At 60.9% G+C, this 25,550-nt stretch overlaps 1 protein-coding gene across 19 annotated transcripts; it reads right to left on the bottom strand.

The window, feature by feature from the left end:
• Positions 1 to 2,188: 2,188 nt before the first annotated feature.
• On the bottom strand, positions 2,189 to 24,323 carry CPNE7 (copine 7). 19 transcript variants are annotated; one of them, XM_063717422.1, is made up of 17 exons: positions 23,987 to 24,302; positions 22,304 to 22,486; positions 17,164 to 17,238; positions 16,846 to 16,920; positions 16,083 to 16,166; positions 15,440 to 15,529; positions 15,208 to 15,306; positions 14,164 to 14,250; positions 13,813 to 13,872; positions 11,826 to 11,959; positions 10,682 to 10,736; positions 9,736 to 9,787; positions 9,237 to 9,360; positions 7,032 to 7,146; positions 5,970 to 6,206; positions 5,646 to 5,738; positions 2,189 to 2,904 (listed from the first exon to the last, which is right to left on the bottom strand). In XM_063717422.1, the coding sequence occupies exons 1-17, from the start codon at positions 24,158 to 24,160 to the stop codon at positions 2,767 to 2,769; spliced, it is 1,875 nt and encodes a 624-aa protein (XP_063573492.1). In that variant the 5' UTR covers positions 24,161 to 24,302; the 3' UTR covers positions 2,189 to 2,766. The 19 variants fall into 19 exon arrangements, 17 of the variants coding, with proteins under 17 accessions (XP_063573492.1, XP_054390324.1, XP_054390326.1 ...); XM_054534349.2 differs by lacking the exons at positions 7,032 to 7,146; positions 9,237 to 9,360 and adding an exon at positions 9,535 to 9,668 and having other exon boundaries at positions 5,631 to 5,741; positions 23,987 to 24,323; XM_054534351.2 differs by lacking the exons at positions 7,032 to 7,146; positions 9,237 to 9,360 and adding an exon at positions 9,535 to 9,668 and having other exon boundaries at positions 5,646 to 5,741; positions 23,987 to 24,323.
• Between the last annotated feature and the right edge of the window lie 1,227 nt (positions 24,324 to 25,550).

Here is a 25,550-nt window from a genome sequence, read left to right as displayed (position 1 = left end):
AAAGCTAGCGCCTCTGCTTCTGACTGGCTGTGTGACCTTGGGCAGGGCACCTCACTGTGCTGAGCCCTGATTTTCTTGTCTGTGAAAAAGGAGCATCTGTCATCCTTTTGGGGCAGGATCCTTGGGTGGCAAATGACAGAAACCCAGTTCCACCTGAGCTAATCAGAAAGGGAGCTCATGGCTCCTCAGTGGGAAGTCTCGGCTCAGGAGCAGGCCTGAGCATGCACCTGCCACCAGCTCTCTGGGTAGTGTCCCTCCCGGGCAGGCCCTGCCCACGTGACTCCACTAAGTGGTCACTGTCCACAGCTCCTCAAGCCAGGAAGAAAGCAAGGGCTCCCAGGAGTGAGTCTCACGGGCCAGCTTGGGGCATGTCCATCCCTGGAGCAAGCACTGTGGCCAGGAGACAGCAGCCCCTGCCTGGCCAGGCCTGGGTCCTGTGTTCACCCCAATGGACCCACGGGGTTAGGGGGAGAAGTAAAATTATTATTGCGTGTGTCTCTGAGCAACGCTGGGCTGCTTTCTCAGGCTGGGAATTGCTGGTGAAAGTCACATCCTCAGAGCTGAGCTGGCAGACGCCATCCTGTCCCTGCTGTCCCTCGATGGTCTCAAACACACCCCAGACACCCAGCAGCACAGAGACCAGGGTGGCCCAGCCTGCCCACTGGCCTGACCCCAGGGCTGCTGCCTTCTGCCACGGGAGGACGGCAGGAGAAGAGAGGGTGGGAGGAGAGGGCTGGGGTGCTCACAGCCACTCCCTGCTTGCTCCACAGGGGTCTGGGAGTGGCCACATCCCCTAAGGCAGCAGTTCTGGGAAGGGACACACTCCATTCAGGGTGCCAGCTCACCAAGTGACCTGCCCATCCCTGTCTGTCTGAGGGCAGCTCCCTGGCCCCACTGTGGCTGCCCCAGCCCTGTTCTGAGGTAGACTCCTCGGCACACCTGCTTCCTGCTAGGATCTCAATGGACCAACACCCCTCGACTTTGAGTCAGCCCACAAACCGTCTGACACTTTCTGGCACAAAAACCACAGGCAGGTGGCACAGGGCACCAACACTCACCCTCTGTCTCAGCCCCTGAGACCCCCGACCTGCTCAGGGCCCCGATACTCACCCTCTGCCCAGCCCCTGAGACCCCCGATCCACACAGGGCCTGGATACTCACCCTCTGCCCGGCCCCTAAGACCCCCAATCAGCACAGGGCCCCGATACTCACCCTCTGTCCAGCCTGAGACCCCCTGACCTGCACAGGGCCCTGACATTCACCCTCTGTCCAACCCTTGAGACCCCCCGACCCGCTCAGGGCCTGAAGCCTCAGATGTGGGTGGAGGGGTGATCTCTGAGCCTCTCCATCCCCAAAGAGACCAACATTGATCCTTCTGAAATTCACAGACTGGCCAGGTTACCATGGCGATACCCATTATCCCTGCTTAACAGATGATGAACCAAGAGCTAAAAATAGGCCCCAGAGTGGATGGATGGACGGACGGGTGGACGGATGGGTGGGGGGGGATGGGTGGACGGATGGGTGGGGGGGGATGGGTGGACAGTGGGGGGATGGGTGGACGGTGGGGGGATGGGTGGACGGATGGGTGGGGGGGATGGGTGGACGGATGGGTGGGGGGGGATGGGTGGACAGTGGGGGGATGGGTGGGTGGGGGATGGGTGGATGGTTGGGGGGACAGATGAGTGGGTGGATGGACGGATGGGGGGATGGGTGGATACATGGGGGGATGGGTGGGCCTGGATTCAGGGTTAGGACAATTTGTTTTTCTCAGACAAGATAAGTCAGGGGAAATCTCAAATTCAGGGCGAGGAAGTTCCAGCAGGCGGGAGATGTCCCGGCTCCATAAGCATCACACGGAGGCTTCACCCTCCAGCCCAGGTCCCTGCGGTGCAGGTCATGTGGGAGGCTCCTGGCACCCCTGCATCATGTCCACAGTCCTCACTCAGTGGGTCTCAGGCCTGGGGAGTCCCAGGAAGCCGAGTGGAGCTCCTTCGGGGGTGGAGGCAGCCATGGTGCGGATCCCCACCCTCTGGCCCTGGCAGCCTGTGCATCCCGCATCCCATTCAGTCCAGGGAGGGCCCTGGTGTGCTGTGTCTGGGAGAGCCCCTGCCTCAGATGTGGGCACTTTGGGGGCCGGGCCCAGCCCTCTGAGGGGTTGGGGGAGGGATTGAAGGCACAAGAGAACTACAAGGGTAGGGTGACACTTTATTACTCCCGAAGCCCCACCGGCAGAACCCACAGGCCAGGCCGACCCCGCAGACGCCATGGACCCAGGTGCAGAGGCCGGACGGCAAAAAGCACAGGGTGGGTGGGTGTAGGGGCACCAGCAGGGATAGGAGGCTGACTGTGGGGACAGGTGTCTGGGCCCCCGGGCTTTCTCGGGCGCTGGGGTGCTGCCTTGCTGGCCCTCTCCCACAAAGATTAGATGCAAAGCAGAGCCCCCAGTCCCTGCCCCTTCTCATCGGGGCAGGGTCTCCCCTGGATGAACTCCCAGGCCCCTCCAAGTCCCTCATGATTTCCCTCCCTCCATCCACCTGGCTCAGGCAGGGCCAGGCATGGGGGCCTGTATTTTGTCACCCTTCGGCCTTGGGGGCCCCAGAGCGGGGCCCAAGCTAGCAGGATCCCAGGAGGACTGGGAGTGGGGCCTGGTGGGGACTGGAGGCTTCTGGGAGGTCGGAGGGAACTTAAGAGACCCCAAGCGTGTTGGAGACAGAGGCTGTACGGACCCACTCCTCACTGCCCCTCCCCACACCCTCCACGTCTTCACGAGGTGCAGCCTGGGCTGGCTTCTCCGGCAGGGACGCCCAGGCCTCTCGGGGGCAGGCCTCTGTGGCTGTAGTACTCCACCACCTGCTTTGGGACCTCGGCCAGCACGCACTTGGCCAGCGCCGCAGGGGATGCCTGGAGGGCGGGACAACGCAGTTACCTCTGGGACCTTCGAGATGGAGATCGTCCGTCCCTGCAACTGGGTTATGGCCCAGGCCTCATCCTCCAGAGCCAGGTGGTGACTACCCACCCCCACCAGAGGCTCACCTGGGGGCTGGGCAAGCCTTGCTGAGGATGTCGGCCACACGAGGCTGCACGTGAGTCTTTCCAGCCTCCCAAGCACGGAGACGAAAAGTGCTGACGTAGGAGGTGAGGCCACCTCCATGGCCCGGGCCCCACCCACACTTCCCTGGCAAAGCCTGAGCCTGTCTGTGCGATGTGTCTCACTGCAGAGCTTCATGTGTCTGTAATAGGCATGTTTCACTGCATAGAATGTCACGTGTGTCCGTGTCTTAATGCATGTCTGTGGTGTCTTGCTGTGTAGAACTTCACATCTATGTGGCATGCATGTCTTGCTGTAGGGCCTCGTGTGCGACATATGTGTCTCACCGGGTAGAACCTCACGTGTGTGCTGTGCGTGTCTCACCGGGTAGAACCTCACGTGTGTGCTGTGCGTGTCTCACCGGGTAGAACCTCACGTGTGTGCTGTGCGTGTCTCACCGGGTAGAACCTCACACGTGTGCTGTGCGTGTCTCACTGGGTAGAACTTCACGTGTGTGCTGTGCATGTCTCACCGGACAGAACCTCATGTGTGTGACATACGTGTCTCACTGGGTAGAACCTCACGTGTGTGCTGTGCATGTCTCACCGGGTAGAACCTCATGTGTGTGACATACGTGTCTCACTGGGTAGAACCTCACGTGTGTGCTGTGCATGTCTCACCGGGTAGAACCTCATGTGTGTGACATACATGTCTCACTGGGTAGAACCTCACGTGTGTGCTGTGTGTGTCTCACCGGGTAGAACCTCATGTGTGTGACATACATGTCTCACCAGGTAGAACCTCATGCGTGTGCTGTGTGTGTCTCACCGGGTAGAACCTCACGCTTGTGCTGTGCGTGTCTCACCGGGTAGAACCTCACGTGTGTGCTGTGCGTGTCTCACCGGGTAGAACCTCACGTGTGTGCTGTGCGTGTCTCACCGGGTAGAACCTCACGTGTGTGCTGTGCGTGTCTCACCGGGTAGAACCTCACACGTGTGCTGTGCGTGTCTCACTGGGTAGAACTTCACGTGTGTGCTGTGCGTGTCTCACCGGGTAGAACCTCACACGTGTGTCTCACCGGGTAGAACCTCACACGTGTGTGCTGTGCGTGTCTCACTGGGTAGAACTTCACGTGTGTGCTGTGCGTGTCTCACCGGGTAGAACTTCACGTGTGTGCTGTGTGTGTCTCACCGGGTAGAACCTCATGTGTGTGACATACGTGTCTCACTGGGTAGAACCTCACGTGTGTGCTGTGTGTGTCTCACCGGGTAGAACCTCATGTGTGTGACATACATGTCTCACCAGGTAGAACCTCATGCGTGTGCTGTGCGTGTCTCACTGGGTAGAACCTCACGCGTGTGCTGTGCGTGTCTCACCGGGTAGAACTTCACGTGTGTGCTGTGTGTGTCTCACTGGGTAGAACCTCATGTGTGTGACATACGTGTCTCACTGGGTAGAACCTCACGTGTGTGCTGTGCATGTCTCACCAGGTAGAACCTCATGTGTGTGACATACGTGTCTCACTGGGTAGAACCTCATATGTGTGCTGTGTGTGTCTCACCGGGTAGAACCTCACGTGTGTGCTGTGCGTGTCTCACCGGGTAGAACCTCACGTGTGTGCTGTGCGTGTCTCACCGGGTAGAACCTCACACGTGTGCTGTGCGTGTCTCACTGGGTAGAACTTCACGTGTGTGCTGTGCATGTCTCACCGGACAGAACCTCATGTGTGTGACATACGTGTCTCACTGGGTAGAACCTCACGTGTGTGCTGTGCATGTCTCACCGGGTAGAACCTCATGTGTGTGACATACGTGTCTCACTGGGTAGAACCTCACGTGTGTGCTGTGCATGTCTCACCGGGTAGAACCTCATGTGTGTGACATACGTGTCTCACTGGGTAGAACCTCACGTGTGTGCTGTGTGTGTCTCACCGGGTAGAACCTCATGTGTGTGACATACATGTCTCACCAGGTAGAACCTCATGCGTGTGCTGTGTGTGTCTCACCGGGTAGAACCTCACGCTTGTGCTGTGCGTGTCTCACCGGGTAGAACCTCACGTGTGTGCTGTGCGTGTCTCACCAGGTAGAACCTCACGTGTGTGCTGTGCGTGTCTCACCGGGTAGAACCTCACGTGTGTGCTGTGCGTGTCTCACCGGGTAGAACCTCACGTGTGTGCTGTGCGTGTCTCACTGGGTAGAACTTCACGTGTGTGCTGTGCGTGTCTCACCGGGTAGAACCTCACACGTGTGTGCTGTGCGTGTCTCACTGGGTAGAACTTCACGTGTGTGCTGTGCGTGTCTCACCGGGTAGAACTTCACATGTGTGCTGTGTGTGTCTCACCGGGTAGAACCTCATGTGTGTGACATACGTGTCTCACTGGGTAGAACCTCACGTGTGTGCTGTGTGTGTCTCACCGGGTAGAACCTCATGTGTGTGACATACATGTCTCACCAGGTAGAACCTCATGCGTGTGCTGTGCGTGTCTCACTGGGTAGAACCTCACGCGTGTGCTGTGCGTGTCTCACCGGGTAGAACTTCACGTGTGTGCTGTGTGTGTCTCACTGGGTAGAACCTCATGTGTGTGACATACGTGTCTCACTGGGTAGAACCTCACGTGTGTGCTGTGCGTGCCTCGCTGGGTCGCAGAGGTTGGCAGCAACAGGGGAAGCCGCGTGGTGGATCCCAGGAGCCTCTCGTGCTGTTCTCTCTGCTTTTGTGTAGATTTGACAAGTTTCAAAATGGTGGGGGGGTGTTTCAGGCGCTCAAAGTCCCAGCTTCAGATACTGCTCTCGACTGGGGGGAACAGCCCGGGATCCCCCAGACACAAGATGGGACCTGCCACATCCACTGGTGTGAGCCTGGCCTGGGAGGGTCTTGGGCAGTGGCATGAACAGGGACCCCCAAGCCGGCCTTGACCGAGCCCCTCCAGGACACTCACGTTCTTGAGCTCCCGGAAGGGCACGAACTGTACGATGTCCCGGAGCGCGGGCTCACCCCGTGGGGAGCGCAGGACGCCGTCGTCGCCGTCCAGGACCTGCATGTCGGTGAAGTCGGCGTTTCCGACGCCCACGATGATGATGGACATGGGCAGGCGTGAGGCACGCACAATGGCCTCCCGTGTGTCGGCCATGTCGGTCACCACGCCGTCCGTCAGGATCAGCAGGATGTAGTATTGCTGGGGGCACAGGGAAGGCGTCAATGGCAGCACACCTGCCATGACCGACACACGCCCTGAAACCCACGGGCCCCCAGACGGCCCAGAGGGCCTCCGTGTGTCAGAGCTTCCAGAACCGCCTTCAGAGCGTGATGCCTACATCACAAACATCACGAACAACAGTGGGTCAGGAGCCGCCTCCATGGCGGGCACTCTGTTCTGGGCCTCCTGTGCCCAGCTCAGGAAATCTCCATGAGTCTCACGGAGGGCTCTGGAGGGGGTGCTACGAAGTCCACATTTTACTGATGAGGTCACAGTGCCCGGATGGGAGGTCTGAGGCCAAAGGAGAAACCTGCGATCCCAGGAGCCAGACCTGCAGCCCACACACCCTGCTCCAGTCTCTCCAGGGTGCCCGCTGTGCTGCCACAAGACTGAGTAGAGGCCGGGCGCGGTGGTTCACGCCTGTAATCTCAGCACTTTGGGAGGCCGAGGCGGGCGGATCACCTGAGGCCAGGAGTTTGAGACCAGCCTGGCCAAAATGGCGAAACCCCGTCTCTACTAAAAGTACAAAATTTAGGTGGGTGTGGTGGTGGGCGCCTGTAATCCCAGATACTCGGGAGGCTGAGGCAGGAGAATCGCTCGAACTTGGGAGGCAGAGGGTGCAGTGAGCCAAGATCGCGCCATTGCACTCCAGCCTGGCGACAGAGACTGTCTCAAAAAAAAAAAAAAAAAAAGGAAGAATGGAACTTCAAATAAAATCCATTTCCATTGTTTAAAAAAAAACTCCACTCAAAAATCTTGCCCAAACTGTGGACAACGGGAAACGTAAAGAGAAGCAGGGCTCACCTGAGCAGCAGCCCCAGGGGGCTGGGCCAGCCTTGCACCGGGCAGAGCGGGAGCCCACAGCAGCCTCCCCCGGGCTGGCCTTGACTGAGCCCGTCCCACTGAGGGCAGATGTGTCCTGGAAACGAACAGGGGCCCCGGGACCCCACTCAGAGTCGCCTTCTCCAAAGGCTCTCCTTTTGTGCCCTCCCCATCTCCCCTCTCTGAGCCTCGCACCTGTGGGAAGAATTACCTGTTTGCAAGGCGGTCTCCGGTCCAGGCCTACAAGCACCGATGGCTGTGCCCAGCCTGGCTCTCGGCCTCCAGATAAACAGCCCAGCCTCAGAAAGCCCCCCACCCCCTCCCAACCCCAGATGAGGCCCCCACCCCCCTCTGCCAACTGTGCGAGCACCAGGCACCAAAACCCACCGTGGGGCCTCACTAGGGCGGGAGCTTCGTGTCCAGGAGAGGGACCGAGGGCTCAGCCGATCATGTTTGAGCTCTCGTTTCAACCCAGTTCTAACCACAGAAAACCACGTCACGGATAAGACAACAGGAAACACAAACACCAGATGGATGTGCAATGCCAGGAGTGGTGGTTACATGTGCTCAGGTGTCGTGGCTGCTTAAAAAGAGGCTTATCTTTATTAGAGGCTGATACTGACATTTACAGATGAAATTGTCTGAGACTCGCTTCCAAGCAACACAGGAACATAACAGCTAAACGCAATCCTCGACTCCGGACTGGGTCCTGGGCCAGGAACAATACTGCTTTGAAAGTTATGATTGTGCCAATGAATGAAATTGGAATATAGTCTATGTATTAGATAAAAGTATTGTATCTAAATTCAATTTCCTAAAATCTGTATTTGTGCTATAGTTATACAAGAGAGTATCTTTGATTTTAGGAAATATACATTGAAATAGTAAGAGGTAGGCTGGGCGTGGTGGCTCATGCCTGTAATCCCAGCACTCTGGGACGCCGAGGCGGCCAGATCACGAGGTCAGGAGCTTGAGACCATCCTGGCTAACACAGTGAAACCCTGTCTCTACTAAAATACAACAAATTAGCCGGGCGTGGTAGTGGGCACCTGTAGTCCCAGCTACTCGGGAGGCTGAGGCAGGAGAATGGCATGAACCCGGAAGGCGGAGCCTGCGGTGAGCCGATATTGTGCCACTGCACTCCAGCCTGGGTGAAGAGGGAGACTCCGTCTCAAAAAAAAAAAAACTATTAAGAGGTAAAGACCGTGATGTTGCAACATGCTCTCAGACAGTTCACAAATGTGTGTGTGTGCAGTGCCAAGTTTTTAAAAAAGCATCAAAGTCTTTATCACAATACTATTTGTATAAATTAAAAATAGATGCAAACAGATATAGGGTTCCCACATGGCGTGAAGATGTAAGTAGACAGGGGTGATGTTTGATCATCATGAATGTACCCAGTGCTTCTGAACTGGATACATTAAAATGGTTACAGGCCAGGTGCGGTGGCTCACGCCTGTAATCCCATCCCAGCACTTTGGGAGGCTGAGGCAGGCAGATCACTTGAGGTCAAGAGTTTGAGACCAGCCTGGCCAACACAGTGAAACCCCATCTCTACAAAAATATAAAAATTAGCTGGGTGTGGTGGCGGGCACCTGTACTCCCAGCTACTCAGGAGGCTGAGGCAGCAGAATGGCATGAACCCGGGAGGTGGAGCTTGCAGTGAGCCGAGATCGCGCCATTGCACTCCAGCCTGGGTGACAGAGTGAGACTGTCGCAAAAAAAAAAAAAAAAAAGAATGCCGGCACGGTGGCTCACGCCTGTAATCCCAGCACTTTGGGAGGCCGAGACGTGTGGATCACGAGGTCAGGAGTTTGAGACTAGCTTGGCCAACAGGGTGAAACCCCGTCTCTACTAAAAATACAAAAATTAGCCAGACGTGGCGGCGGGCGCCTGTAATCCCAGCTCCTTGGGAGGCTGAGACAGGAGAACTGCTTGAACCCCGGGGAGCAGAGGTTGCAGTGAGCAGAGATCGCACCACTGCACTCCAGCCTGGGTGACAGATTGAGACTCTGTCTCAAAAAACAAACAAACAAACAAACAAACAAAGCAACAGGCTGGCTGTGGCCCCAGAGACACATACAGGGCCACAGAACACGGCGGCAGAGTAGAACCCAGTGCAATTCTCGGCACCATATCATTTGTGCAAAGTAAAGACACATGTAAACAAAATGACGATACACGTACAGCCAAACAGTAGACATGCGTGCGGCCTGTGGTGCCCAGAGGAAGAGGAGAGGGGCAGCCTCGCTGCAGCCGTGGCCGTGACCCTGTGAGGCGATGGACAGCCCTGCGCCCGAGACACCTGCAGCTTTGAGGGAGACGTAGTCAACCAGCTGGGCCCCCCGCCCTCCTGAGCTCTGTCCTGCCTGGGGGCCTCTGCGCTGGCTGTTCCCTCTGCCTGGCTGCCTCCCTGACGTCCACGCGCTGGTGCACACACAGCCGACCCCACACCAAGCATGCACCACACCCCCCGGGCACCTACAGAGGCTTCCCCGGTGCTCTCCTCGGCCGCCGCCACGCGTGCCACCTTGGAGATGATGGGCGCCACGTTGGTGGGGCCGTAGAGCTGGACCCTGGGCAGGCAGTTCTGGTAGGCCTCCACCACGCCCTGGATGCCTGTGGGGGGCAGGGGGTGAGCCCGGCCCCCCTGCACTCCCTCCCCAGGCCTGCCTCGAGCTCCTACCTTCACACTCATCGTCCTCAGGGTTGAAATTGATGGCAAAGTCATGGGACACCTGGGTGGGAACAAGAGGGCTCAGTCAGCTGCTCGTTGCAACGCCCTCCACTGGCCCCATGTCCCTCGGTCAGCTGCTCCCCCCGGCCCCGGCCCCCATGTCCCCCACCTACTGAGAGAGGTAGGCTTGGAGTTTGTAGGGGAAGCCGAACCCCTGGGTGGCCATGTTTTGCAGTCATGAGACAGAGGGGGAGGCAGACCCCCCCTGGATCCAGCAGTGCCTGAGGCTTACATTAGCCAATAAATCCCCACACACCATTTTTTCTGCTGAAGCCAGTTGAATTTTTTTGTTGTTTTCTTTCTTTTTTAAAAAAAAAAAAAAAAAAACAGAGTCTTGCTCTATAGGCCAGGCTGGAGTGCAGTGGTGCAATCTCAGCTCAGTGCAACCTCCGCCTCCCGGGCTCAAGCAATTTTCTTGCTTCAGCCTCCCGAGTAGCTGGGATTACAGGCATGTGCCACCAGGCCCAGCTAATTTTTGTATTTTTAGTAGAGACGGGGTTTCACCATGATGGCCAGGCTGGTCTGGAACTCCTGACCTCAGGTAATCGGCCCACCTCGGCCTCCCAAAGTGCTGGGATTACAGGCGTGAGCCACCAGGCCTGGCCGAAGCTAGTTGAATTGTTATGTGCAATAGAGGATTCCACACTAATGTCCTTCCCTGTCTCCTGAAGGAACACGGAGCTGGCCTCCAGACACCCCTCAAGCTAACAAGTCCTAGGAGGTCAAAGGCCAGCCTCTCTGGCTAGAAGGCTGGGGTTCCTGCTTTGCACCCCAATCCCATCCTACAGTCTCCGGTTCCCAGCAGGCAGCCAGGGCTCCCCGGGCCAGGCCATCCTCTGCCTGGGAGGGCATGGGAAGGCACAGCTCTGAGGTCTCAGGTTCTGGGCTCTCCTACCTCATACTTGGGAGGGATCCGGGCTCCAAACCCCAAAGCGGAAAACCTCTTGTCGCTGGAAGAGAGGCAGGAGGTCACCAGGAGGCCCTGACCTCTCGTGGCTGCAACAGGGGCCACTTTTGGGGAGACACGACTGGCGCCCAAAAGACTAGGGGGGGCCCAGGCCTGGGACCACGGCAGTAAGCACCTGCCAGAGGCGGGGAACCGAGGCTGGGGACAGCAGAGGCACAGGCCAGTGTGCAGGGGGGCACGGTCCTGCCGCCCACAAGCCTGCCTCCCAACTCCATGTTTGTGTACATGCTGTCCCCCTGCAGATGCCTCCCCAGGGGCTCCCAGACCGCGAGAGGGGTTCTGTGGGGCCAAGGAACCACTGTGGCTCTCACCAACCCAGACAGAGGGGTCTGTGGGGTAGGGAGCTCAGGGCATCCTCTCCCAAGCCCCAGGCCAGGGGTCTGTGTTATGGTGAGAGGCTCAGAGCACAGGGTTTTGTGCCGGGCCCTCCCTGGTAGAGCATCCACAGGTGAGCCCCAAGCCTCTGTGACCCCGGTTTGCTGGTTTGGCAAAGCGGGACACAGACGTCCCCCCAGGACCATGTGCAGTCTGTGCAGCAGCCTCCAGTAGGGCTACCCAGCCCTTCCTTGCAGAGTCTTTTTTTTTTTTGAGATGGAGTCTTGCTCTGTCACCCAGGCTGGAGTACAAAGGCATGATCTCGACTCACTGTAACCTCCGCCTCCTAGGTTCCAGCAATTCTCCTGCCTCAGCCTCCTGAGTAGTTGGGATTATAGGCACCTGCCACCACGCCCGGCTAATTTTTGTATTTTCAGTAGAGATGGGGTTTCACCATGTTGGCCAGGCTGGTCTCAAACTCCTGACCTCAGGTGATCCACCCGCCTCGGCCTCCCAAAGTGCTGGGATTACAGGCATGAGCCACCACGCCCGGCCCCTCGCAGTCTGACAAAGTCACAGTGCTCACCTCATGGTGCTCCAAGGCCTGACCTGGAGCCCATGGGGGTGAGGAGAAGCTGGCCAGGTGCACCTGTCATAGCTGACCTGGAGCCCAGGGGGGTGAGGGGAAGCCGGCCGGGCGCACCTGTCATAGCTGACCTGGAGCCCAGGGGGGTGAGGGGAAGCTGGCGGGGTGCACCTGTCATAGTCCTGGCAGATCTCGCCCACGGACACCAGTGCCTTCAGGTACTCGTTCGGCTGGTAGGGGTTGATGTAGTGCAGGGAGCAGCTGTTCCGCGGGTCTCCATTGGAGGCGGTGAAGTCAATGGCCACCTGCAGCAAGCCGGGAGCCAGGAGCTGTGCTGGGCTGGGGCTCCCCGAACCCGCTCCTGACAGGTAGAGAAACTGCACCCAGAGTGGCCAGGACTCAGGGTCAGGGGTCGCGTGGGTGGGTGGGGCTGGGGGGCTGCTGCTGGGGCTGACCCACCTGCTACACAGGGCCAGGAGGGGTCTCCTCAAAACCTGCCAGCCCCTAGGCTCCCTGGATCTCCGGGAGGACACCCCACCGGGATCACCCTGGCCTTGTGGGGGCCCCACCCATCCTTCTTAGTGGCCACCCCACCCCTCTACCACCCTCCCTGGCAGGGCCTAAGTGGGCCAAGCCTGGTCTGGGTCCCTCCACATTTCCCATTTGCTGGCTTCTCCCAAAGCCATTCTGGGGCTCGTTCAACAAAACATGAACCAGCGCATCTGCAAATAACACACGGGTGACACGGGGGCCGTGTATCTGTGGGTGACACGCGGGTGACACGGGGGCCGTGTATCTGCGGGTGACACGCGGGTGACACGGGGGCCGTGTATCTGCGGGTGACACGGGGTCTGTGTATCTGCGGGTGACACGCGGGTGACATGGGGGCCGTGTATCTGTGGGTGACACACGGGTGACACGGGGGCCGTGTATCTGTGGGTGACACATGGGTGACACGGGGGCCGTGTATCTGTGGGTGACACGCGGGTGACACCAGGGGGCCGTGTATCTGGATGACACGGGGGGACATGGGGGCCGTGTATCTGTGGGTGACATATGGGTGAAATGGGGGGGCCGTGTATCTGGGTGACACATGGGTGACACGGGGGGCCGTGTATCTGGGTGATACGCGGGTGACATGGGGGCCATGTATCTGTGGGTGACATGCGGGTGACACGCAGGTGTCACGGGGGGCCGTGTATCTGGGTGACACGTGGGTGACACGGGGGCCCTGTATCTGTGGGTGACATGCAGGTGACACGGAGGCCGTGTATCTGTGGGTGACATGCGGGTGACATGGGGGGCCGTGTATCTGTGTGACATGCAGGTGACATGGGGGGCCGTGTATCTGTGGGTGACACGTGGGTGACACGGGAAGCCGTGTATCTGTGGGTGACATGCGGGTGACACAGGGGGCCATGTATCTGTGGGTAACATGGGAGGCCGTGTATCTGCGGGTGACACGCGGGTGCTGTGGGGGTGACACCGGGTCTGCACATCTGCGGGTGACACGGGGTGTGCGTATCTGCGGGTGACACAGGGTCTGCAGGTGACATGGGGGTGACATGGGGTCTGTGCTGGGCTCCTTGGATGACACGTAGAGCCTGTGGCTGGTTCACCCAAACGCTCACTCCGGCTTCTCTTCGTTCACGTTTTGTCTGTTGTTAAATGTGTTTGTAGAAGGTAAGCCCTGGTGATATCACCTCCCAAGGCGGGCTTGGGGCCGCTTCCTGAACCCCAAGCCCGTTTCCTCACCTACACAAAAGGGAGGACCCCCAGGAGCCGCGCATGGAGACATCGGCTCATGGGGAACCGCCAGTGCCCTTTCACCCCCCAGGCTGGGGCCCCTTGGGAGCGGGGGGACTCCAGGTATCTGGCCTGGTGCCTTCTCAGGGTGGGCGGGGGCGGGGCCCGGTGTGGAGGAGGGGGCGGTGTGGGGCGGGGCCATGGACTGAGGGGGCGGTGTGGGGGCGGGGCCATGGGCTGAGGGGGCGGGGCCATGGGTTGAGGGGCGGGGCGGGGCCATGGGCTGGGGGCGGGGCCATGGGCTGGGGGCGGGGCCATGGGCTGGGGGCGGGGCCATGGGCTGGGGGGCGGGGCCATGGGCTGAGGGGGCGGGGCCATGGGCTGAGGGGGCGGGGCGGGGCCATGGACTCACGGTGAAGTGGATCTGGCAGCCGCCCATGATATAGTCCAGGAAGGAGTACACCCTGTGGAACTTCCGGCCGGCGGAGTCAGCGTCCAGCCCCGCCAGGGACACTGAGGCCGGTGCCAGCTGGGATCCAGGCCTCCCTCCCGCAGGCAGTCCAGTCCCCCTGGGGCGACACCCTCCTCTCCTCTCCTCTCCCCCATCCTCTCTCCCCAACCTCGCCCTTCCCCGTCTCTCAGCCCCTTCCCAGACGTGCTGGGGCCCACCAGGCCTCTGGTTGAGGGTCCATCCAACAATCAGAGGGGGGCAGCGGAAGCCCCTCATGTGAGTGGGGAGGCTTCGGGCACGGCCGCCTCTCACCTTGAGGTCGGCCAGGATGACCACTCCTGAGTTCTTATAACTGCGTCTCTTCTGCTTGTATTTGGGGTTCACACAGTCCCACTGGGCCTGGGGCAGGAACAAGCAGAGGCCCCCCAGAGTGGTGGCTCTGAACACCCACCAGGGAGACCCCACCCAAGACCGTCCTCAATAGCGACGGCAGAGGGCCCAGCGGTGGGGAGGGGAGGGGAGGGGAGGGCACTGCTGCAGGGCAGCAGGAAGGGGCAGCGTGGTCATACGGGAATGAAGAGGGATGGGAGTTGGATCCCCCACCCGGCATGGCCCTGTCATTAAGCCCAAGGACACTGAGGCCCAGGGACGGCGGAGGAAGCAGGATCCAGGGTGGCCTCCCCACTGCACCCTCACCTGGCTGCTGCGGGCTGGGCAGACACAGGGGAGGGCACCCCTTGTCCCCACCTCCCACCACCCCTGTGCCCAGCCCCAGATGGTGCCTGAAATGTCCAGCTGAGCCTGATGGGGGCCACCCCTGCTATGATCCCTCAGGAGCCAGCACCAGGGTCCACCATCCCCAGCCTTCTCTGGTTATAACAAGTCATTGTCACCGCTCCCCACAACCCCGTCAGGACAGTGGGACAGGGTTTCACAGCCTCTGTGGCAGGGCCAACACAGGCGTAGCCCAGGTGTGCCCCTGGCTCACCTGCCCCTCCCCAGAGGCCCCCCTCACCTGCCCCTCCCTGAAGGCCACCTCCCCCCGCTAACCTGCCCCTCCCTGGAGGCCCCCCCTCACCTGAACCTCCCCGAAGGCCCTCCCAAACCTGCCCCTCCCCAGAGGTGCCCACCCACGTGCCCCTTCATGGAGGCCCCTCCCCCACCCCCTCACCTGACACTTCCTGGAGGCACCCTCCCCAGTCCTGCTCACCTGCCCCTCCCCAGAGGCCCCTCCCCCCCACCTACCCCTCTCTGGAGGCCCCCCGCCCCGTCCTGGTCACCTACCTCTCCCCGAAGGCCCCCCTCCACCCCCACTTGACCCTCCCTGGAGGACCCCCCCCACCCTGTCCTGCTCACCTGCCCCTCCTCAAAGGCCTTCTGCATCTCCTCGAAGGTGGTGGAGAATTCTCCGATGAAGTCGTGCTTTCCTCGAGAGTCGTAATCCCAGACCAGGCACTGGGGAGCCCAGTCCTCCTCAGCACTGCTGTCTGGGGGCCCCAGGACCCTCCCACCTGAGCCCAGGTGTCTCCATCCCAGCCCACATCCAGGCCACCCCCTCACTGCCCCCTTGGTCCGTCCCGTCCTCCACCTTCAGAGGCCTTGTCTCCTCGCAGCTGCAGAGGGAACTCAGCGAGACTTTGAAGGGCTCCCACACCGGGTTCAGGTTGTTCTTCACCACCTGTGGGCCGGGAGGGGCTGGCTCAGGGGAGGCCCAGGGCCCTGGGATCCTTGGGGCGGACAGAGACCTGGGTGGAAGAGCAGCTGTGAGGCGGGCACAGCTGGCCCTGCCCTTGCATCACCCCAGACAGCGCCGGGGCCCTGAGCTGGGGCTGGCACCTCCTCCCTGCACGAAGCCGTGTGAGGACCCGGGAGCCACATTTCCTAGCCCTGTGCCTCCACCTTCGTAACTTCTGCCACCTCTGAGCCACCTGCGCTGCTCTCTTCCTTAAATAGATTCATTTTCACTCAAGTTAATTTCTCTCAAAAGAAAGCGCTCTCTCCCTGCCGTCGCTGAAATCCCATTTCACCTGCAAGAAGTGGAAGGTAGGTCTAAAAATAATCACAGCCACGACTACACAAGCCTGTTGGATTCTGGCCACAGCCACGGCCACCAAAACCCTGCGCCCGCAGCTCCCTGTTGGAGGCTGGGAGCTCCTCCTGTGTGGCCAGAGATGCGGGAGGGCTGGGGACAGCCCCTTCCCCTCCCTGCGTTCCCATCCCCAGCCGCTCACCTCCGTCCTGTACACCAGCTGCAAGCCCTGGTCGTCGTTGACCCGGTAAAGCTCCAGGAAGGGGTCGGACTTGCTGAAGAGGTCCTGGGGAGAGGCACAAGGGCTGCTGGGCCAGGCACTGTGAGATCGGGCTTTGGATGGGAGCTGGCTTTGTCGTTTCCCAGGGCTCACTTCACGCCACCAGCCGCTAATTCCTCAGGCACAAAACGAGGCAGCCAGTCCACGCCGAAGCATCTCCTCCCTCCCTCCCGCCCCCAGGGATCTGACCACAGCAGGCGACTCAGCCCTCCACGGAGTCACCCTACACACCCTGCGACTCAACCCCTCCAAGGAGACGCCCTACATGGCGGGGGTGGACCCTGTTCTGCCCACCCAGGGAGACGCCCTACACGGCGGGGTTGGACCCTGTTCTGCCCATCCACGTGAGGAGCCTGCAGAACTGCGCGCTGTTCCAGTTCCTCCAGTCACGACAGTGGCCTCGGGGGTGCTGGGCCTATTTCCCCATCCCTGAGCAGGGTCATGAGTGGTCCCCACAGGAGGGAGCTGCCCCGGCCCCAGCCCAGCCACCAGGAGGGGCGGGAGAGCTAATGGCGGTGACAGTGATGATGGCAACCGTGACGGCAGCACACCCAGCCCCACGCACACTCCGCACACATCTCACACGGGACACGGCCACGCGAGGTCAGCCCTGGGCAGGGACCAGGTTTTCGAACTGGTTCCCAGACCTCAGCCTGAGCCAGGCATGACTGGTGCCCGCACTCACCTTGTCGTCCAGCTTCCTGGCCCGGAAGGAGAGCTCCACGTAGCCGTTGTTCCCCGAGATGTCCTCGGCAATCACCTGGCAGAGGGACGCCCGGGCTCCAGGCTTGGCCTGACCCCACCGTGGGGGACCCGAGACCCCAGGCTGTCTGACCCCACCCAGCGGGGCCTGAGAGGAGGCGTCTGTGTACCCCCGGGGTTGTGTAGCTGCCGGCTCCTGCAGACCCTCCCTGGACGCACGCTACCCATCTTCCACCCAGTATATCCCTCAGAGCCATAGCAGCAGGGCGTGCAGGCTGCGGCGGGTGCACCCGGGCCTCACCGTGATGGTGGACTTGCCGGCGTTCCTGCCAAACTTGAGCAGCAGCGGGCGGGTCACCTTCTTCTGGGCCACAATCTGTAAGTCAGAAGCATCAGGCAGGGAGGGGCAGGTGGGGACGGCTCCTGACCCTGGAGACCCCACCGCGCCCTCACCCGGACTTTCAGGCCTGTCCTGTCTCCCCACCCCCCACCATGAGCTTCACTGCCCAGGGCCCGGCGCCCCCTTTGTGGCTGCTCTCAAGCACCTGCCATCCCTGTGTGTGGCCACCCCTGCACGTCCACCACCTCACGGGGCCAGCAGTCGCCCGGGGGAGGCAGAGGTCATCACACCTATTTACCAGGTGAGGAAACAGGCTCGGTGGAAGCCAGGAAGCAGCTCACAGCCCAGCCAGCCTGCACCTGCACAGGTGTGGCGGAAGCCCCTCCACAGGTAAGCAGGTCTGCCCTGACCCTCTCCAGGCCCAGGTGAGAACCCGCAGAAGCAGAGGCGAGGCAGGTCAAACGGCCCCAGACCCTCACGCCCAGCAAGCCCATGTGGCCACAGGTGGCAGAAAGGGTGGGAGCGATAGGCTGGCCCGGGACCCCACCCCCGCTCCTCTTCGAAGGTGCTGAGGAGCACAGTTGATTGTTCGAGGTGGACTGGGGCTTAGACCCTGGGGACCTCCTCATGCAGCTGGGGCCTCCTCCTCAGCAGGCCCTGCTGGACTTCCGCCCCATTGGCTATGAGCCCCTAACTGGGGTGGGTGGAGGATGACCGGCCCAGACCCCTGCAGCCAGGTCATCTCCTCAGTGGGGAGCAGGGCAGGGGTAGGGGGCACACAGCCCCCCCCAGGCTCCGTATCCTAAAGGAGATGGTGATGACCCCGGCCAAGCGGGGACCGTCATCTCCTCACACGGAAGTGTTCTCAGCAACCATCGAGTGGCCCACCAGGTAGCAGGTGTGTGCTTCCCACCTGCCCTCACACCTGCTACTGCCTGGCGGATGCTGGGAGGTCACAATGAAGTAGGTTCAATACAAAGCAGAGGGGCAGTCCCTCCACCCCCAACCAGGGCGGGCCTGGCCAGCAGCTTCTGAGCGTGGGGCACTTTCCACGGAGAAGAGAAAACAGATCCCAGGTCAGGGCTGGGGAAGTCAAGTCAGGCTAAGGGGTGGGAAGGCTCTCTTAGGGGTGCAAAGAAGGGGTCCTGGGTGCTGGGAGGGGGAGCCTCGGGCCAGGCCCCCCAAGATTCCCTGATTCAAAGGTTTCCTTCTGGGGCTCCTGAGCCAGGGCCTCTGCCTCACACCTGGGACTTGCCTGCCGGCCTGGTTTGCTTCCAGGGAGGGCGCAGGAAGAGTGGCCTCCCCTTTCTGGCAGGAGAGCAGATCCTTAGGAGAGAAATGGGCTCAGGCTAACATAACAGATTCCCCTACCAGGAAATACGAGATCGCTGATTTGTGCTAACCACGTTTAATAAGCACTTCTTGTATGCCTGGCTCTGAGCTGAGTTACTGTTTACTGGAATCACATGAGGAAACGAGGCAGCAGTCAGGGGTCAGAGGTCAGGTCAGGCTCAAAGCTGCAGCACAGGGACTGGACGCCAGTAGCTTCTCCTTGACCTTGGAGCCCTGAAGGTCAGCTGGGTGGCTACAGAGCAGGAGCCCACCAGGGGTCCTCCTCATTGCTTGAAGTTTGTACATATACACAGCACACACGCTCACACACACATTCATATCTGCACGCAGGTGTCCACACGGGCCCTGTGCGTGTGCTCATGTGAACAGGCATAGGATGTCCTGCATGGATTATGACATATGTGTGCACCTGTGTGTACATAGAAGGGTGTCCAGGCCAGACACAGTGGCTCATGCCTATAATCCCAACATTTTGGGAGCCCAGGGTGGGTGGATCGGTGAGCCCGGGAGTTCAAGACCAGTTGAGGCAACATGGCGAGACCCCTGTCTCTTTAAAAAATGCAAAACTTAGCCAGGTCTGGTGGCGTACACCTGTAGTCCCAGCTCCTCAGGAGGCTGAGGTGAGAGGATTGCTTGAGCGCAGGATGTTGAGGCTGCAGTGAGCCGTGAGTGTCCCACTGCACTCCAGCCTAGGAGGCAGAGTGAGACCCTGACTCAAAAAAACAAAAAAAGCATGTTCATATTTCTGTGTCCGTGCCATCCTCTTCCATCTGTGCCTTCCCTAACTCTCGGTTTCCTTATCTAAAAAATGGGGAGGACAACAGGGTCGATGGCAGGCCAGCTCCGACCGAGGCTGCAGTGGGATGAGTCACGCAGACATTATGTTGGGTAAAAGAATTCCACAGCAGGGAGAACATGCGCTGTGATTCATGGACATGGAATTCCAGAACAGATGAACCAGGCGGGGAGCTGGCGGCAAAGGGGCAGGGGGAGCTGCGGGTGATGGAATGTTCCGTGTGACGGGTGACGGGATGTTTCGTGCGACGGGATGTTCCGTGTGACGGGTGACGGGATGTTCCGTGTGAGTGGGTGACGGGCTGTTCCGTGTGACGGGTGAGACGTTCTGTGTGACGGGTGAGACGTTCTGTGTGACAGGTGACGGGCTGTTCCGTGTGACGGGTGACGGGATGTTCCATGTGACGGGTGAGACGTTCCGTGTGACGGGTGACGGGATGTTCCGTGTGACGGGTGAGACGTTCCGTGTGATGAGTGACGGGATGTTCCGTGTGATGGGTGACGGGATGTTCCGTGTGAGTGGGTGACGGGATGTTCCATGTGACGGGTGAGACATTCCATGTGACGGGTGACGGGATGTTCCGTGTGACGGGTGACGGGATGTTCCGTGTGAGTGGGTGACGGGATGTTCCGTGTGATGGATGACGGGATGTTCCATGTGACGGGTGAGACGTTCCATGTGACGGGTGACGGGATGTTCCGTGTGACGGGTGAGACGTTCCGTGTGATGAGTGACGGGATGTTCCGTGTGACGGGTGACGGGATGTTCCATGTGACGGGTGAGACGTTCCATGTGACGGGTGACGGGATGTTCCATGTGACGGGTGACGGGATGTTCCGTGTGACGGGTGACGGGATGTTCCGTGTGAGTGGGTGACGGGATGTTCTGTGTGATGGATGACGGGATGTTCCATGTGACGGGTGAGACGTTCCATGTGACGGGTGACGGGATGTTCCATGTGACGGGGGACGGGATGTTCCGTGTGACGGGTGACGGGATGTTCCGTGTGACGGGTGACGGGATGTTCCGTGTGACGGGTGACGGGATGTTCCGTGTGACGGGTGACGGGATGTTCCGTGTGACGGGTGACGGGATGTTCCGTGTGATGGGTGATCGGATGTTCTGTGTGAGTGGTTGACGGTATGTTCCACGTGATGGGTGAAGGGATGTTCTGTGTGACGGGTGAGATGTGACGGGTGATCGGATGTTCTGTGTCAGCGGGTGACGGGATATTCTGTGTGATGGGTGAAGGGATGTTCTGTGTGACGGGTGATGGTCAGGTGTGTACAGTCACCTAAACTTGTCAATCTCAACCCTTAAGATTTATGCATTTTATCGTAAATTTTTTTTTTTTTGAGACAAAGACTCACACTGTCGCCTGGGCTGGTGTGCAGTGGCACGATCTCGGCTCGCTGCAACCTCTGCCTCCCAGGTTCAAGCGATTCTCCTGCCTCAGCCTCCCAAGTAGCTGGGACTACAGGCGCGCACCACCATGCCTGGCTAATTTCTTTTGTATTTTTAGTAGAGACGGGGTTTCATCATGTTGGCCAGGTTGGTCTTGAACTCCTGACCTCGTGATCCCCCCGCCTCGGCCTCCCAAAGTGCTGGGATTACAGGCGTGAGCCACCGTGCCCGGCCTGTAAATTTTATCTCAATAAAAAAGAAGGACCCGTCTTGGCAAGGTGTGAGGATTCAGTGTGCAGCACAGGAAGTGTTTAGCGTAGTGTCTAGCAGGGCCCAGCACATCAACAGATACTCCGGTCATGACTTGCAGAAGCCACTTTTGGGCTGGCTGTGGAGGCCGTAACCCAGAGAGCATCACCAAGGCAGTGGCCACCTTAAGACCTGCGGCTCACAAGGAGGCTCTTTTTTTTTTTTTTTTTTTTGAGACAGAGTCTCAATCTGTCACTCAGGCTGGAGTGCAGTGGTGAGATCTCCACTCACTGCAACCTCTGCCTCCCGGGTTCAACCGATTCTCCTGCCTCAGCCTCCAGAGGAGCTGGGATTACAGGCGTTTGCCACCACGCCCGGCTAATTATTGTACTTTTTGTAGAGATGAGGTTTCAGCATGTTGGTTTCACCAGGTTTCAGCAGGCTGGTCTCAAACTCCTGACCTCAGGTGATCTGCCTGCCTCGGCCTCCCACAGTGCTGGGATCACAGGTGTGAGCCACCACGGCCGGCCACCAGGAGACTTTTAGGTGCTGATATGGAGGGGCTGCTGTATGTCATGGAAGTGAAAACACAAGATGCAGAACAGGGAACATAATTTGTGCTTTTTTGAAAAAAGAGGAAAAGTAGGCTGGGCCCCATGGCTCACACCTGTAATCCCAGCACTTTGGGAGGACAAGGCGGGAGGATCACGAGGTCAGGATTTCAAGACCAGCCTGACCAACATGGTGAAACCCCGTCTCTACTAAAAATACAAAAATTAGCCGGGTGTGGTGGCAGGCGCCTGTAATCCCAGCTACTCAGGAGGTTGAGGCAAGAGAATCGCATGAACCCAGGAGGTGGAGGTTGCAGTGAGCTGAGATGGTGCCACTGCACTCCAGCCTGGACAACAGAGTTAGACTCCATCTCAAAAAAAAAAAAAAAAAAAAAAGAAAAGAAAAGAAAAGAAAAAGAAAAAAAAGGAAAAGTGACAGGCTCGTTTGTTCCTGTGAGAATCTGTCTCTGGACAATGTCCAGGGACCTGGCAGCAGCTGGACAGGGCAGGATGGAGGCGCTCCACAGCGTTTTATACCGTCAGGCTTTAAAACATACGAATGCATTACCCAGTTCAAAATTACATGTATATTTTAATCTATTAAGGACTGTTCAGGAGGAGCTGAGGAGGGGGCGGAGACAGGTTGGCCACCCCAGCAGGGTCCGTGCGGTGCTGGTACATCAGCCTTGAATCGGCTGTGGCCCCTACGCCAACCGCCCTCCTCCCTCCGAGGGGACGGGGCACCCACCTGCCCCAGGGTGCACTCCATGCCCCCTAGGAAGTCATCCTCCTGACAGCTGAAGCCGCTGGGCCCATGCGTGTCGTACACCTCAAAGCGCAGCCTCTGCACCTCCTCGAAATAGTAATCCACCGTGAAGACCTTGGAGAACACGGGATGCAGGCTGCTCCGGACCACCTCGGTTCTGCCCACCTGTAGGTGCACCCTGTGAGCCGACCCCACTCGAGAGGCTTCCACCCCGGGCTCCAGCCCTCCATCTCCCCTCTGCCGCTCACCCACACTCACGCACCTCAGGAGGACTCACACCCTGGGAAGACCTCCTGCCTGCTCTCTGTCCACGGGACCACAATCCCGAGGGCCACCCTGGGGGTCACCCCTGGCCACCACTGTCTGCTCCACCCTCAGATCACAGATGGGGAAACTGAGGCTCACAGAGGACGAGAATGACACACTGAGTCGGGGGCGAGATCAGATTCACACCCTGGGCTGGGCAGCCCTAACGCGCAGGCCGCTCCCCAGCACCAGCTGGGTGGGGAGGGGGCCCTCCCTCCTGGCTAGGGTACCGTGGGCTCACCAGCCTCTCCCATCCCGCGCAGTTCCCTGGTCCAACTGCCCCGTAAGGACAAGACCCAGCTGGGCCAGTAGGCTACTCGTTTCAGAATCCCGAAAAATCCTGCACCTCAAACCAAGGGCAAACATGGGCCACCCGTACAGCTCACGCTCTGTGGGTGCGGGCACGAGGCCTCCGTGGGGAGGGTGGGCTCGGGCTGTGAGGGGCGGGCACGGGGCCTCCGGGGGCAGCCGGAGCCCCGGGGACAGGCGGTGAGGGCGGGGCAGGCCCTTCACCCTCAAGGTCGATGACCGCAGACGCCACTGGGTGACAGCGCCCCAGGACCCCCCGACGCGTCCCCTCCACCACCCGAGCAGCCGCCGGGGTCCGCCTGCCCACTCCGCCCGGGCCCGCGCGCTGGAGCCTGGAGAGACCCCTGCGCCGGGGAAAAGCGCTGGCGCCCCGCGACGACTGGGGTTCGAGTTCCGGCTCCTCCGCCCGCCGCGGCTTCGCGCCACGCCTTTCTCGCCCTTTCGAGGTGAAGCCACGCGTTTCACGCGAGATGGTGACCGAGGAAGCGCCCGTCTGGCGCCGGCCCTGTGCCCCTTCCAACCCCAACCGCGATCACAGCGGGGTCGCTTGAGACCAACGTTGGAGCGAGAGCCCCGGACGCCTGCAGGTCCGCACCGCAGCGCGCGCTCCCTCGGGCCTGCTCCCGCCCCGTGGTGAGGAACCGACCCCAGCCCAGCCTCCCGCTCCCCGCCGGCCGGCGCCCCTCACCCCTCAATCTCCTCTGCGCCTCTTGGTCGAGCCCCCTGCCCGCTCCTCATGCCTGGTCGCTTCACTCTGGCCCGGGGCCCTCTCCCCGAACCCTGGGCCGCACCCCTCACAGCGGGGCACCCCCCTCTCTCCTCCGAACCCCACTCGCCGCCACCTCCTCCAGCCCAGCCTCTCCCCACAGCTCTGGACACCCCACCCCCAGACCCGGTAACCCCCAACCCTGACCCCGAGCTGAGCCCCAGCTCTGGGGGACCCCGCCTTGCGCCCCACTGGCCTCAGCGCGCCCGCTCTGGTCTCCGCATCTCCAGCTCGGCGCCCGCCCGGGCCCCGTGGCCTCTCGGCATCCCGCGCCCCGGCCCTACCTGCACCCACTGGCCCTGCGCCTGCTGCAGCAACGCCACGCTGGGGTCGGACTTGGTGAGCGGGTCGCGGTCCAGCAGGTGCCGGCAGCTGAGCCGCAGCTCCACCTTCGAGGCGCAGGGCGCGGGCAAACCCCCGGGGGTTGCCGCCGCCCCGCGCTCCGAGCCCGCGCTCATGCTCCCGGCGTTCGGGGGCCCGGCCGGGCGCACAGAGGGGCCGCTGCCCGCGAGTCGGCGCCGCGGCGGCGCCCGGGAAATGGTGGCCGGCCCAGGCGTGGCCGCGCTTTCCTGAACGCCTGCCGGGCGCGGGCGCACGTGGCTCGGGCGGCCGCCGCGCGGAGACTGCAGGGGGTGGGGCGCGGCCGGGGGGCGGGGCCGGGGATGGGCGCGGCGGGAAAGGGGGGCAGTGGGCAGAGGCAGGGGTGCCCCTCGGAGATGCCCGGGAGGAGACAGCTTCTAATTCCCCGGGGACCCCCCCAACTGATAGCTTTGGGGTCAGGTCGGGTGCGCCCTCCCCGGCTGTGTGCATCCCCGGCCCAGGGACCCGCTCCGGGCTGGAAGCTCCGGGCTGGGGGCTCCGAGCTGCGCGGGGCCTGAGCACGGGTTCGGACCCGGGCAGACACTAGGGGAGGCAAAAGGGGGACCCCAGCTTGGCACCAGATCCCCGCACCCTTCCCGGATCTCTCGGATCCCATCTCCAGGCTCCGCTGGTTTCGGATACTCGCCACCTCCATCAACAAGCATTTAGTGGGCGCCTATTGTGTGCAGGCGCCGCGCTCGTCTGCGGCTGGAAGGACCGTCCCGGGGGGCCGAGGGCTGAATCGGGGTCTGACTCGGAGGGGTCCGCGGGGCACGGTCCACACCAGTCCCCCGAGGCCAGGGCGGGGCGGGGCAGGCCTGGGCTCCGTGGGGGGTGGGCCCGCTCCGCCCTGAACTTCACTCCCCCCCCACTTTCCCCATCACCGGTCCCAGTGGAGGGAGCAGCGGAAGAAAAGGCGTTGGCGGGGACAGAAACCACCTCCCAGCCCACTCTTTTTGCCAATTTCTGCCTAAAAATAGGGCACGGACCTCGCCAAAAGCCCCGGGGGCGGAGGGGCGAGGGTAGGGGAGACATTAAGACTGAAGAGGTGAAGGTGAAGGGGCGGGAAGACCGGGCGCTCCGGCTCAGCCTCAGCGATCAGGACTCTAGAAGAGGACCCTGGGGTCAGAGGGGACCGCCGCCGACAGGGCGAGGAGGCTCGGGGCCCCGCCGGCGGGAGGCAGCACGCGGCAGCCTCGGCCGGGGAGGAGGAGCGCGGCCAGCGGCGTCCCCTCGCGGTCGGACGGCGGGATTTTGCACCGGGAGCGACTGCAGGGCGCGGAGGCCCGCACGGGGCTGGCAGGGCCGGGAGAGGCCATGGAGACCGGCTCCTGCCTTCCTGGGAGGTTGGCTAAAGAAGCGAGGAACGGGTTAGGGCGCAGCGAGGCCTGCAGGGCCCCCATCTGCTCTGTCTCCCCAGCCTCTGGGCCTCCTCCCTGACGCCCGCAGTGGGCAGAGGCCAGTCCCGCTCTCTAGAGACCAGGCTGG

The sequence above is a fragment of the Pongo abelii genome, chromosome 18 (genome assembly GCF_028885655.2).
Source record: "Pongo abelii isolate AG06213 chromosome 18, NHGRI_mPonAbe1-v2.0_pri, whole genome shotgun sequence".
In the NCBI taxonomy this organism is placed as follows: Eukaryota; Metazoa; Chordata; class Mammalia; order Primates; family Hominidae; genus Pongo; species Pongo abelii.
The sequence above is the reverse complement of the archived record's forward strand: the minus strand, read 5'-3'. Positions and strand labels throughout refer to the sequence as shown.

Bases quoted from the DNA above. Each gene is read 5' to 3' on its own strand.
- CPNE7 (XM_063717422.1), bottom strand. From the start codon at position 24,160: ATGAGCGCGGGCTCGGAGCGCGGGGCGGCGGCAACCCCCGGGGGTTTG. The intron at 16,921-17,163 runs GTGAGGCCCGGG...TCCCTCTGCCAG, and splicing joins CCGGCAAGTCCACCATCACG to GTGATTGCCGAGGACATCTC. The intron at 5,739-5,969 runs GTGAGTGTCCTG...ACACAAAAGCAG, and splicing joins CCTTCCGGGAGCTCAAGAAC to AGAGAACAGCACGAGAGGCT.